Raw genomic sequence first — 14,105 nt, forward strand, 5'->3', positions numbered from 1 at the left:
TAGTGCTCTTCTGGTTTTCTTTCAGAGTTCAAGTATTGATTTTCTTGCCAACCAAGGATTTGATTTCAATAAAGTCTTCCGAGATGGTGAGTAGGTACTTCTAGAGAAATTGGGGCTAAGATCTCTTTCCAAAAGTGTAAGAAAGAGTGCTTATGACAATTTTCTGAGGCGATTAGGGAATCTAGGATTGTTCTTCCTATTGAGCTCTTTGTGAAGTCACTAGTCTTGGTTCTTGAGTCAGAAATCCATATTTTAAATTTCTTGTTTGTGGCCAGAATGTTTTAATACATCTCAGGCAGTGAAGCCTGTTGTCCTGAATATTATCTGGTTCCACTGTATTTTCAGTCAGTATCTTCAAGTTTTAAACTGTGGTGCAATTATTTTGACACTTCTGAAAAACTACTACTTGGTATTTAAATTTACAGGAATCCCATACTTAAATCAGGACGAAGAACGGCAACTTCGAGGGCAGTTAGAGGAAAAGCATAATCAGTCTAATGGTACCGGAACGCCATCTTTCATTTCGCCAAATTCTACTAAAGGGCCCGTTATTATCCCAGAAGAACATCGCAGTTTTATTGAGAATATTGTGTAAGTCAGATGAATACGAAATAATTTTAAGGTTCTTTGCTTGTTCATTGAATTATTTAACAGTTAGCTTTGCCTTTCAGTTGTTGATGAAGGAAAAGCGAGTCTGATTGAGCCTGTTGCTGGCATCAGTCACACTGCATAGTGTCAGAATGAAACATTGAATTCCCATGAGCCAGCTGAAAGGAGATGAGCAATTACTTTCCAACCACATGCAATTGCATGCAAGTTTTTTAAGAATCTTGGAGGCAATTTTTTTTTTTAGGTAGCCTATATTTAAAATGTCAGAAGATTTAAGTGAAAATTTGAACTTTAGTTCACATTGCTTCTGGTGAATTTTTTTTTTAAATTGCATTACTCTTTTGGCTTAGAATTCTGCACAGATTTTCTCCATCTTTTTGTGAAGGTGCTAACTTCTTTTGCTGTGTGACTGTAGAGTTGCTAGACTCCATTGCAAATGATTGGTTAGTAATTTTATGGATTTTAATGATTGTGCCATGATATTTTTTAGTGGGCTTTCAGTAGATGTGACCCAGGTAAATTTAGATCAAAAAAGAACTGATGGGCAGAACTCTTGCTTTAATAGAGAGATTATTTGAATATAGTTCAAGTACACCTCACACAGAGGACTGGTGACTGTAGTTCTGATCATTTTAGAATAGTTAGGGAGATGGACTAAACTGGTTCACAGGTTCAAGTTCTAAATTGGGGAAAGGTGAATTTTGATGGAGTTTGACAGGAACTTGCAGGGCTTGATTTGGAGTAGTTTGTTTGGAAGCAAAGGGACCTCTGGCAAGTGGGAGGCCTTTAAAAATTAGGTCAAGGTCTAAGTGTTCCTGTGAGGGTGAAGGGCAAGGTTGGCTGGAATAGGGTACCCTAAATGATGAGATATTGAGGCTTTGAGGGAAAAAAAAGGTGTGGCTCAGGTACAGCTGGCTGGCATCAAGGAAATCCCTGGAGGTATACTGGAAATGCAGGAGTTTACTGAAGGGCAAAAAGGTGGGACAAGATAGCCTTTGCTAAGAACATTAGGGTGAATCCAAAAATGTACTTTTAAGTGAGTTGAAGAAAAAAGAATATTTAGAGAATAGGGGGCCCCTGAAAGATCAAAGTGTGTGTGTGTGTGTGTAGAACTGCAGGGGATAGGCAAGGTTCTCAACTAATATTTCTCCTCTGTGTTTACCATTGAAAAAGACGTGAAGGCTTGGGAACTTGGAGAAGTTAGTGGTCATATCTTGGGGACTGTCCATATGACGCTAGAGGAGGTGTTGGATGTATTGGAAAGTACAGGTGGGTAAATCTCCTGTTCCTGATCAGGTATATCCAAGAACACTGCAAAGGACTAGAGAAGAAATTGATGGAGCTCCTGGCTGATATATTTGCATCATTGTTAGCCACAGGTGAGGTCCAGAAAGCCTGGAGACTAGCGAATGGTGTGCCATTATTCAAGAAGGGTTGCAAAGAAAAGCCTGCGAACTATAGACCAGTAAGCCTAACCTCTGTGGTGGCCACATTACTTAAGATTCTGAGGAATTTGATATATATGCATTTGGAAAGACAGGCTTTGATTAGTAGTAGTCACCATGGCTTTGTGAATCGGACATCATGCCTCAAATTTGTTAGAGTTGTTTTGAAGTGACCAGGAAGGTTGATGAGGGCAGGGCTATATGGATTTCAGTAAGGCTTTTGATAAGGTTCCATGTGTTAGGCTGCTCTGGAAGGTTGGATGGTATGGAATCCAGGGCGAGTTGGCAAATTGGATACACAATTGGCTTGATGGTAGGAAGCAGAAGATAGTAATGGAAGGATCCTTGTCAGACTGCAGGTATGTGACTAGTGGAGTGCCTCCAGGGTCAGTGCTCGGACCATTGCTGTTTATTATCTATTCAGGTTGTAAGTTTGCTGGTTGAGCTGGCAGGTTTGTTATCAGATGTTTCGTCACCGTACTAGGTAACATCTTCAGTGAGCCTCCAGTGAAGCACTTGTGTTATGTCCTGTTTTCCATTTATGTCCCTTAGTTTCTGAAGGTGGGAGATGTCACTTCTGTTTTTTTTCTCAGTGAATGGTAGATGGGGTCCAAATCGATGTGTTTATTAATGGAATTCCTGTTCGAATGCCAGGTCTCTAGGAATTGTCATCCATGTCTCTGTTTAGCCTGTCCTATGACGGATATGTTGTCCAAGTCAAAGTGGTATCCTTCTTTGTCTGTATATAAGAATACTATTGATAGTGGGTCATGTCTTTTAATGGCTAGTTGGCATTCATGTCTTGTGGTGACTAGTTTTCTGCCTGTTTGTCCGATGTCATGTTTGTTGCAGTCCTTGCATGATATTTTACAAATGACATTTGTTTTGCTAGTTGTATAGGGCCCTGTTGGGGGGGGCATGGATAGGATAAATAGAGTCTTTTCACTGTGATGGAGGAGTCCAGAACTAGAGGGCATAGGTTTAGGGTGAGAGGTGAAAGATGTAAGAGAGACTCGAGGGGCAATTTTTTTCACGCAGAGGGTGTTACGTGTATGGAATGAGCTGCCAGAGGAAGTGGTGGAGGCTGGTATAATTGCAGCATTTGAAAGGCATTTGGATGGGTATATGAATAGGAAGGGTTTAGAGAGATATGGGCCAGGTGCTAGCAGGTGGGACTAGATTGGGTTGGGATATCTGGTCAGCATGGACGGGTTGGACCGAAGGGTCTGTTTCCATGCTGTACATCTCTGACTCTATGACTGAGAGATGGGGTGGAACTACGAGTGATGGTAGTGAATCTGTCAAATTCTTTACTGTGGGAGCTGGGTTGAGAAACTGATTTTTCATCAGTAAAGGATACAAGGATTATGGGGATAAGGCAGGAAATTGGAGTTGCTGATTATCCGATCAGCAATGATCTCATTGAATCAGCTCTGCCATTCATGGTGCTGAATGGGCTACTTCTATTCCTGCATTATTGAAATAAGTGCAATTCACTTAGAATTCAAGTTAAAGAAGACTTTCTTGACCACATTTAATTAATGGTCACAATAATTTGTAACTATTTGTCAGCTTTTTAATGAGTGTGATACTACCTACTGCATTTTTAAATTATTTTGCACTTAGAGTCATATGTTAGATGTCTAAAAGTAAATTTCTCTACAAATCAATGTTCCTATATTTGTATCTAAGTTGGAAGTATTCATGAGCTTATGTTAACTTTTTTGTGTGGCTGCTACAGCTCGTGGTAGTGAAGGTGAGAGATAACAGGGCTTTGATTTCAAACTATTTTGTTTGCCAAACATGTTACATTAGTGCTAATGTTAAACAGTGGAACTTGGTGACAGAGACCGGTTTAAGTAAAGTTTTAGTTTACATCTAAACGGCACTATACATATTGAGTGATTGTGAACTGTTTTGTTTCACATCCCATTGCTTGAATTCTATACCTTATTTGACAGCAGCCAATCTTATTTAACATCTGCTTTTAATCTTCTTATTCTGCATAGGATTCTGGAATTTGAGTTCAACCTCCTATTAGAGGAAGTTATGAAACTTGAAAAGGTTCAGAAAAGATTTATAAGGACTTTGCTAGGGTTGGAGAGTTTGAGCTAAAGGGAGAAGCTGAATAGGCTGGGGCTGTTTTCCTTGGAGTGTTGGAGGCTGATAGGTGACTTTATTGACGTTTATAAAATCATGAGGGACATGAATAAGATAAATAGACAAAGTCTATTCTCTGGGTTGGGGGAGTCCAGAACTAGAGGGCATAGGTTTAGGATGAGAAGGGAAGGATCTAAAAGGGACCAAGAGGGAATTTTTTCACGCAGAGGGAGGGTGGTACGTGTATGGAATGAGCTGCCAGAGGAAGTGATGGAGGCTAGTACAATTGCAACATTTAAAAGGCATCTGGATGTGTATGTGAATAGGAAGGGTTTGGAGGGACATGGGCCAGGTGCTGGCAGGTGGGATTAGATTGGGTTGGGATATCTAGTTGGCATGAGCAAGTTAGACCAAAGGGTCTGTGTCTGTGCTGTACATCTCTATGACTGTAATTTAAGAGTGATAAATGATTTGTACCACCATCCTCTGCTTTAGAATTTCAGCTTCATTTCTGCACTGTCATTCTTTCAATCATGATAATAATGCAGCCCAATTATAAAAACTTTAGTCCTAGCCGCTAAGCATCAGTGTTTCTTGAGAAACATACGAAGAGATTGCAGATGAAATGGTTTCTAATGAAGATAAAAGTCATCTTTTATTTAGCCTCATGTATATACTATTTCTGTGTTTGAATCAAATTGACTTGCTTAGTAAACAGATTGTTCTGGAATGTGTACACTTAAATTTTTAAAAATCATTCCAGGGAGAAGGTTGAAGACTTGTTAAAAGATGATAATGGTAGTATTGAACTGGATCCATGTACTGGGTAAGTTGGAAAAATGTTAGTTTATTTTGAAACCAGTTATGTTATGAATATATAGTTTCTGAAAAAAACACACAAAGTTGCATACATAGACAATTGATTTATGCTGTTAGTTTGAAAAAAAGTATGTATGTAATGCGTTCATATGAGTTTTCTTTTCTGTTCTCGGAAGATTTTAATTTTTTTTTTCACATACTAAAATGTGGTATGTGTTTGTGTGGCAAAGAATCTCTGCCCAGCCCATTTCCTCCTCCACCCAGTATTCAAAGCTGTGCATGATCAAACATTGGGAGAAAGTGAAGACTGCAAATGCTCGAGATCAGAGTATAGATTGTGGTGTTGGAAAAGCAACATCAGAGGAGCAGGAGAATTGATGTTTCGGGCTTAAGCCTCTGCTGTTCTGTCCTCAGAAGAATTCACAGTGCCTGCCTATGGAACTGACTGATTCCACATGGTCTCTGGACCACATTCAGACCAACACAATTTGGACCTGAACAGGATAACCAGTATGTACTACAAATCCAAAATCTTTAGAAATGATTGTCCAGATGCTTCGCTCCACACTAGCAGCCAAGCGCCACCATCTGCTCTACCTGCAGTCAACCCTGTCACAGCTCAGGGCCACACTGTCCCAGACCTGCAATGGATCTCTACTGTTCTATGTCCTCAGAAGAATTCCCATCCCTGATGAAAGGTTTATGCCTGAAATGTCGATTCTCCTGCTCCTTGGATGCTGCCTGACCTGCTGTGCTTTTCCAGCACCACACTCTCAACCATGGTCAGACACTGGACAGCTGTGCCAGGACATTATGCTTCTTGCCTTTCTCCTCTTCACAAACCCTCCCTTCTTCAAATGACTTGGATCAAATGTAGTCTTGATTTGAAATCTGCAAAATCAGTATGAGGAGACAACTGGGTAACTTTAGTCACACTGATTCAGTATTGTCAATAGTTGGCTTTGCAACAGAACCGTTACACGAGCTCATTGTTGTTAGGTTATAGATGGTTAAAATCTGGAATGTAGTTTCAACAGTAAACTTTCAAATGGGCATTGGTTATTGTGATAACCCCAAACATGGTTCATGGGGAATTGCTAATTAATCTCCCTATAGAGCTCACGAGGTATGAGTTCTCTTAGTAATACGCAATAGCCTATCCAGCTGGAACTCATTATCTAAGTCCTTTTGGGTGGTGCAGCCCCTTAGTATGGAAGTATGGTGAATGGAAGAATTTGTAATCTGAAAGCTGAGAGCTCAAATCCCACCTCACTTTAAAATATTGTATAAAACAAACCTGCCTGCCTGCCTCTTGACCAGAAGATCTGGGTTCCAATCCCATCTCTTCAAAGATATGTAATAATACCTCTGAATAGGTTGGTTCAAATATATTTTATAAAGCAGATGGTGGGGGTGGGGGGGGCTCAATGTGTAGTGGTAGTGTGCTTACCTCTGAACTGGTAGGCCTGGGTTCAAATATCTCTTTTTCTGTAAAGGTGCATGATAATATCGGAGCAGGTTGATAAGGGAATTTATAAAGCAAATCCATGGGTGTCTTGTGATGCAGTGCTGGTGTCCCAACCTCTGGGCTAGGAAGCCAGGTTTAAGTCCTACCTACTCCAAATGTATGCAGTAATATTATCATCTAAGCCCTGAGGGACTTGGCATGCAGTGGTATGTCCCTGCTTCTGAGCTAGGCAGCCTGGTTCACATCTCCACCTGCACCAGAGGTGTGTCATGTCTCAACAGGTTGATTTAGATTTTTCTAAAAATAAAACAGATCTGGAGAGTTCATATGGCACTGGATAGTATCTCTATCTGTCATAGAATCCTTACTATGTTGGTACACAGGCCATTCAGCCCATCTAGTAAACATGGCCCTGCAAACACAATTCCACCCAGACCTGTCCCTGTGACCCTGTATTTTCCCATGGCTAACACCTAACCTACACATCCCTGGAATCAGACGTTTAGCATGGCCAATCCATCCAACTTGCTCATCTTTGGACTGTGGGAAGAAATCCACAAGACACTGACAGAATGTCAAACTCCGCACTCACCCAAGTGCGGAATCGAACACTATTTCCTGGCGTTTTGAGGCAGCAGTACTAACCACTGAGCCACCGTGCTGCATCTCTGAACCAGGAGCTCCAGAAATGTGCCATAACATTATTGGACAAATTAATTCAAAATAGTGATTCCAGTGTTTGACTTCCTTGTTTCTGAACTTTATAATTACTGGTGTTGGGCGGAGAAAGGAAGCTGTTGTGGTGCAATGGTATTGTCCCTACCTGTGGACCAAGAGACCTGGGTTCAATTCCACCTGTGCCAGACCTGTATAATAACATTTCTGAGCAGGTAATTAGAAAATATCTACAAACCAATCTACAATTGGAAGCATGGATGATTTACTGGTGGAGGTTGATAGGGAAAAGAAAACCCTTGGTGACAGGGGAGGGAAAAAAGCATTAAGTTTGATGGAAGAACACTTCTGGATTGTTTTTAAAAAAAAAAAAGTACATATGTAGCAGACCCAGGGATTGCAGAACTGTCTGTCCCATGCTGGAACTAGTCTGTTTACAGTAGTGGTTCTGCTTTGGTGTTCAGCAATAAATGATGTTCCTTTCCATTTGGGCTTCCTGAGTTATTACTGTTATCTACTTGGAAAACAAAAAGAAATTCAGATGTGCAGACTCCAAGCAGGAGCGTGAAGCTAATTGTATTATGCTTTTTTAAAACAAGTAGAATATTTAAAAACAGGTGTAATAGATTGACTTTCCCTCCATATGCTTAAAATATTTGCTTCTCTTGCCCCCAAACAATGGATTGGCATTTTTAAAATTTGTGTGCATGTGAAGTTAAAGAATAAAGTACTAAATACTTCACTTAGATTCTTGCATTAGTATTGCTTATTTTAAATGATCTGATGTTGCTAAACATTTTTATTTGGAAGATGTCTATTTATTTGTACAGTCAATTCTGCTATAATGCGGTAGTTCCCGTTATTATAATCCCATGTTATAAGAAAATCATATAATAGCGGCACCATTTAAACTAATGGGGCTGGAATCTCATAACCAATGCACACTTTAAAACTTTGCACTTTAAGAATAGTATCCCTATTCGTCATTTGTTTTATAGCGAATTAGTGTTAACGAAACGCGTGTTACAGCAGAATGACCTGTATTAGATACCCGGTTCTCTGTTGGTCTCAGTAAGTGTGTTTTTTCTGTTTTGAAGGTTCCAGAGAAAGCTTATTTATCAGACATTGAACTGGAAGTAAGTAGAGTATTTAAAATCAAGTTTCAAAGATGGTATATTGTCTGTGCTTGGCTCAGCTTTTCTAATAGATTGGGTGAGCAATATGTTACAAACTAAGTTGAATGGATTTGTCCATTTCTTTTATTGGATGATTGAAAGATGCCAATGACTCACTGCGGCAGAAGGAACATTGAACTTTCAAATTGCACAATTGCTTAAGGCATCTATTAAATTAAAGTCTTGTTTGGGAGCACCTCAAGTTTTCAAACCGAAAAGGTTACAGAAAAATCAACTATTTAATTTGTATGTATGATGGTTGCTCGACCTTTTGTGGTTACAGTAATGTAAGGCTATGTTTTATGTTCCTGCAATACTTGTTAAAGAGATGGATATACTATCTTGTAAATTGAGACCAGGGTTCTTGTTCTTGCTTCAGAAAGAACAATTATTAAGCCAAAATTGTTCAGCCTTTGATTGGTAAAGGAATTATTGACAAGCTTATCAGAAAATATTTGAAAGTTAAGTATGTGAAGCATAAATTTATTTGTTAGAAATGCTGTCTGAAATGAGTTCTTTTTTCCCCCCTCGATTTAGGTTTCCAAAAGGAGCTCATGTAGAAACTTTGGAGAATGAAAAGGTAATGATTTCAGCATGAGATAAAAGTAGTTGGAATGCTACTGTTGCCAAAGGAAGGGGCAGAACTAAGTTGATGTTTGTCAAGTTTGTAATGGATGATATATTTAGATTCAGTATATTAAAGGAACAGCAAAAGTCTTATCTGCTGAAAAATATTCTAAAAGCTGTCATTTTTTATTTTGAATTGCATTCTGGAACAGTGGGTGTTGGTCTATTTATATCATCATCGTGTCTCCTTGAGAAGCAAATCCTTGCCAGGATACACTTGCAGGGCTCCCGTTCCCTTGCTCAATTGTTCTTTTTATGTTTGACCTTGAAAAATGGCATACCACTTTTATTGAAATGGTCATTATAGCAAAGACTAATATATTCTCCTTGGCAATTGGTGCAAGTTTTGCAGGGTTACTGGAGACAAATCACTTAATACTGGGTCTGATGTAGAGATGTTTCCAGTATCAATTTCAATTTTTGTTTTTTGGATGAGAGTTTTAACGTCAATGGGCAGGTGTTCTGGCTTCTCTAGTTTCTAATGTAAACAATGGAGAAAATATTGCATTCTTAAAACACCTTTTTACAACTTCAGGGCTTCATGCTTATTGAATAACATTTTATAAGTGCAAGTCTGATGTCATACAAGAAATACAGCAGCCAATTTATGCACTGTAAGTGCTCCACAAATCTGAATACTATGGTAATGTGTTGAAATCTTTAACAATGCTATCCTAAATAGAATTTTTAATTTTTTCCAGAATGCTGTCTTAAGTTGATTTTTAGGTGACTTGCATTTAATTTTTCATTGAAGCCAGTGCTCCCAAAATTGTTTTGCTAGTTCTATAGTCATCTACACTTGAGCTTTTCTCCCAATCTAGGAATTTCTGCATGTGTAAGGCTCTTGGAATAGCTAGGAAGTTTTTCCCATGTAGAATAGGTAGTGTATTCTATTGAGTTAATAGTATCCTTTATTTGTGCTGTCGTCTTACAGTTCCACAATCACTTCAATTTTACTGCATTAAATCCTTAGTTCACTCAAGTTTAACCAAATAATGCTTTTCACAGCATAAAGATTTTCACATGGAAAAATATTTCTTATTATTTGTCTCTTTTTATTCATGATTGAGGAATTAATATTGACCACACCTCTGCACATAACTCTGCACATATTTTACATCAAGCTGAGAGTTAACAATGCCTTACTTTAACATACCATCATTTTCATCGTCATCATTGGAAAAACAGTGCCTCTGACAATGCAGCAGTTCCTCTGCTCTGCAATTGAATCTCATCTAAGGTTTTGTGCTGAAGTCTCCAAAGTGGGACCTAAAACACTTGAGTCTGAGATGAAACTATCGTCTGCTGCATCACAGAATGCAGTTAAGACTCTTCATAACAGTAGGCTTGAGTATAGTTTATAAAGTCTAAGCGAGCTCTGGTTATGGGTATCACCTGTGCCTCAGGCCATTTTGTGCTGTTGTGCTAATTTTTCTGGCGTTTTGCTCAGCATTGGACCTTTTTATTGACTACTGATGTAGCTTTAGTGATTAATCACCTCTAACCATGAAGTTGTCATTTGATGGAAAGATCAGTAACCCAGAACCACTTTGGGAGAAAATATGGCTTATAACCAGTTGTTGTGATTTGAGGTAAGCAGAACGATTGAAGTTCAAAAACTTAAAATCTTTTTGAGTAATATTTTGCTTGTAGTAATCTGAAAATTCTTTATAAAATATAATTGTTTGATCTTGAAACAGGACTTTATCAGTTTGGTTGGAGTCCCAGCTCCAAGCTTGATCTTTAATGTACGATTGCATTCCGGTATGGAATGAGTCTCTGACACTTCAGTTTTGATCTTTGGATGAGATGCTAAGTTCAAGTCCTGACTATCTGTAAATATGTTGAAATCTTTCTCAGTACTATTCGTAGAGGACAACAGACCTCTTTGAACTAATAATAATAAATTGATTTATCTCCGTATCTATACAGTATTCCTGGTGGTGCTTAATCATTTTCCCATTTGCTGTATAATTAATTGTGTGATTGGATTTTGAAATGTTTCAATGATCTAGAAAGGTGGCTATTGAAATGTAATTGTTGTGTTACCATCAAGGAAAAGGAAATTAATATTCACAAAACCAACTCATGAAGGATAAAGAAATTCCTCCCTTTTCCCTCCCGATTGTTGCTATGACAGTTTGAAGTTTTGTTTTTGTTTTCCTGTCTGCATTTGCTGCCATCACAACTGCAGGGAGTCTTGTCACAGTCACAGTACTTGATATGTATTGCCAGCAATGTTGAAGCCATTATTCAAATTCTGCAAAGATGAAATTTAAGTGGAATGCTCAAAAAGAGGTCTTGTAGCCTCACCTGCCACCTCACTCCCTGAGCAAAGTAGTACAGCAAAGAAAAGGTGGTAAGAACAGGCACATTACTTATAGTTCCCATATGGTGCAGTCTCACAATGCTGACATGAAGGGCACCAACTTGCTAAAGTATGTTGCCAGATGATGGTTTTTGTCTCTCAACTCAGCTTTAATGTGTGTTTATGTATTTACTATGAAGAAAATGCCAGACCTCCAGAAGTAACCAAATTTAAGTTTCTTTTTATTAAAGTTCACACGAAAGCTATCTTCCTTTTAAGGAAAGTAAAACCTATCCTGAATTCTGTATCATATGAACGGAACATGCAAACAAATGGAGTAAAGTCCAGTTGAGAGAAGGTGAAATTAAGTGTTTCAGTAAAGGAAATGCCCTTGACTTTGAGGTTCCAGTGGAAGGTTATGGTCAAACTAATTAAATTGTTCTCTTAGATGTCAGCTATATGGAACAGATTTCAAAGTCTGTTCTTTTGAAAAAACATTGGACCAAGGTTTCTGTCTGGCTGATCGCTACTCTCTCAAAGCTGGCCAACTGTATTGTCAAAGATGGAACCTTTTAAGGATGTGCTCAAGGAAATAGGGACCAGCTGATGCTTATTAGCATGGTGTACATTTTAACAATTTGGTTTTCCACAGTAATGGGGATGGATTTGAGAGGAGAAAAAAGATAAATAATAAGTCTTTGGCAGACTGATGCATGCTTCCTGTTTTCGCTATGTGGATGAGTAGCAATCAACTCAGTAGCAGCTGATCAGTTTTGATCTCTTCAGCTGGCAATATTGCTTTTGGAAATTCCTCATACAAAATGGCTGAGTCATGTCACAAGCTAGCTAACTTCGATTACCCAACAGGTTTTTATTTGAACTGCATGAACAATTGAAGAGTAAGTTGGAAAAGAGGGTTTTGATTATTTCCCTATAAATGAGGTGTGGCCTTGGCTTTACCTATCCCAAGAAAAAATAAGAATAGAAGTAAAATATTTTTAAAGCTGGATAAAGTGACGGAGGAGAAATTATTGATTCTCTTTGAATTTATGGACAAGGAAATCAATTTGTTGAAAGCCTATGAAGCATGATCGATCTTTGATCTATTTTAAAAAAGATGGTTGGTTCATCAAAGAATATACTATGGTTTTTGTTTAAATTGTCATAGAGTTCATAAAGATGTACAGCACGGCAACAGACCCTTTGGTCTGACTCCATGCCGACCAGATATCCCAACCCAATCTAGTCCCACCTGCCAGTACCCAGCCAAAGACTCAAAGATTTCCAACTGGAAATTTCCAGATTTGTACGTGCATTTAAATGATATTCATTAAATTTTTTTTATTCGCTCGCGGGATGTGGGCATCTCTAACTCAACCAGCATTTTTTGCCCATGCTTAATTATCCAGAGGGCAATTAAGAGTCAGCATTTTGTTTGGAGACATGTTGGCCAAGCCAGGTAACAGTGGTAGATTTTTGTCCCAACAGGATATGTGAATCCAGATGGATTTTTCTAACCATCGGTAATGGCTTCATGATCAACGTTTGAGACTGTGTTAATTCCAGATTCTTTACTAAGTTAAAATTCCATCATTTGCCATGGTGAAATTTGAACCCAAATCCCCAGAGCATTAGCTGATTTTCTGGATTAATAATCAAACGATAATATCATTAGGCCACTGGCTCCCCCATTATTAAAACATCTTTTTACAAAGCTTCAATTTTCAAGTGAAAATGTTCTCTTTTGGAACAAATGACTGATTCCTTCAATAAATTTTAGAGAAAATTTGTTTCCTGTTACCTTTTTGTGTCATAACTTAATTCTGCAGAGATACAAAGATTGAAGGACTCTATGATGGTTGACTTTGTGGTCCTGAGTTGTTGTTATTTTTATTTTTATTTTTATTATTATTTTATTATTATCATCATCATCTTCATCTGCTTCTTCGTCTGCTTCTTCTTCCACAAACATGAGATCAGACATCGAGTATTACAAGATTAGCAGAGAATGACCAAAACCATTAATCAGGGCAAATACGTTAGAGCACAAGAGGAAGTGAGCTAGGAATATAAAACATTGCATGAGTGTACACGTATTAAAATGAAATAAAGTGAAGGATTGTCCTCTAGACCTCCGGTCTCCAACATGTAGAAAGGAATCAATTGGTTGGAGTTGCAGTCTCTGAAATTCAGTCTCTCCATCCACCTGCATACACTCATCAATTGTCATGCTACTACATAATAATCAACTTCTGGAAGCTGTGCAACTAGAGGAAAGTGCATACTCTAACAAACGTTGTCAGCTTGTTGTAGCATGTTTGTTTGGTCCAGATAAACTATCTTTGCAGGGTCAAGTAAGTTTTGTAGAGCTATGCAAAAGAAAGCATTTTAGAAACTGATATGCAAAGTCAATGTATTACAGTACTAGACACAGACTATTCAGCCCATCATGTCCATGCAGACTTCCTGCAAAAGCAACTCTGCTAGTCCCATACCTCTGCCTGTTGTCTATAAACCTGCAGTTTTTCTTAGGTCAGTGCAGGATGAAGAAAAAGCATGTGGAACGCTACTGCACAGTGTAGCTCATGTCTGAACAACACAAACTGACCAGGGACCCTGGAAACAACTCTCAACCATAGAAGTGAGCTCCCAATGCCTCCATACTTGAAAGCAGTCAGCAACTTTTGAATGATCCAGAAAGGTAGGTTGAGGCCTACATGAAGTGACCAGCAGCAGAGTGATGCCACAATTTACAAGATGAAGCAATAATGATGAATGTTGAACCTGGACATCTAAAATGACACAATGTACAACTGCCACACAGGATGGGAAAATTTACATTTCTGTTCATAACCGTAAAAACAAATATTTGTCTCGTC

General features: G+C 38.5%; 1 protein-coding gene across 1 annotated transcript in view; it reads left to right on the plus strand.

Annotated features, from left to right (window-relative positions):
* parn (poly(A)-specific ribonuclease (deadenylation nuclease)) overlaps positions 1-14,105 on the plus strand; it is a 129,765-nt gene that overhangs the window by 20,169 nt on the left and 95,491 nt on the right. The window contains exons 6-10 of the mRNA XM_043711927.1: positions 26-86; positions 426-591; positions 4,918-4,980; positions 8,214-8,252; positions 8,829-8,871. Coding sequence (XP_043567862.1) covers positions 26-86; positions 426-591; positions 4,918-4,980; positions 8,214-8,252; positions 8,829-8,871 — 372 coding nt within the window. The remainder of the gene's footprint in view (positions 1-25; positions 87-425; positions 592-4,917; positions 4,981-8,213; positions 8,253-8,828; positions 8,872-14,105) is intronic.

Source organism: Chiloscyllium plagiosum, chromosome 21, assembly GCF_004010195.1.
Source record: "Chiloscyllium plagiosum isolate BGI_BamShark_2017 chromosome 21, ASM401019v2, whole genome shotgun sequence".
Lineage (NCBI taxonomy): Eukaryota > Metazoa > Chordata > Chondrichthyes > Orectolobiformes > Hemiscylliidae > Chiloscyllium > Chiloscyllium plagiosum.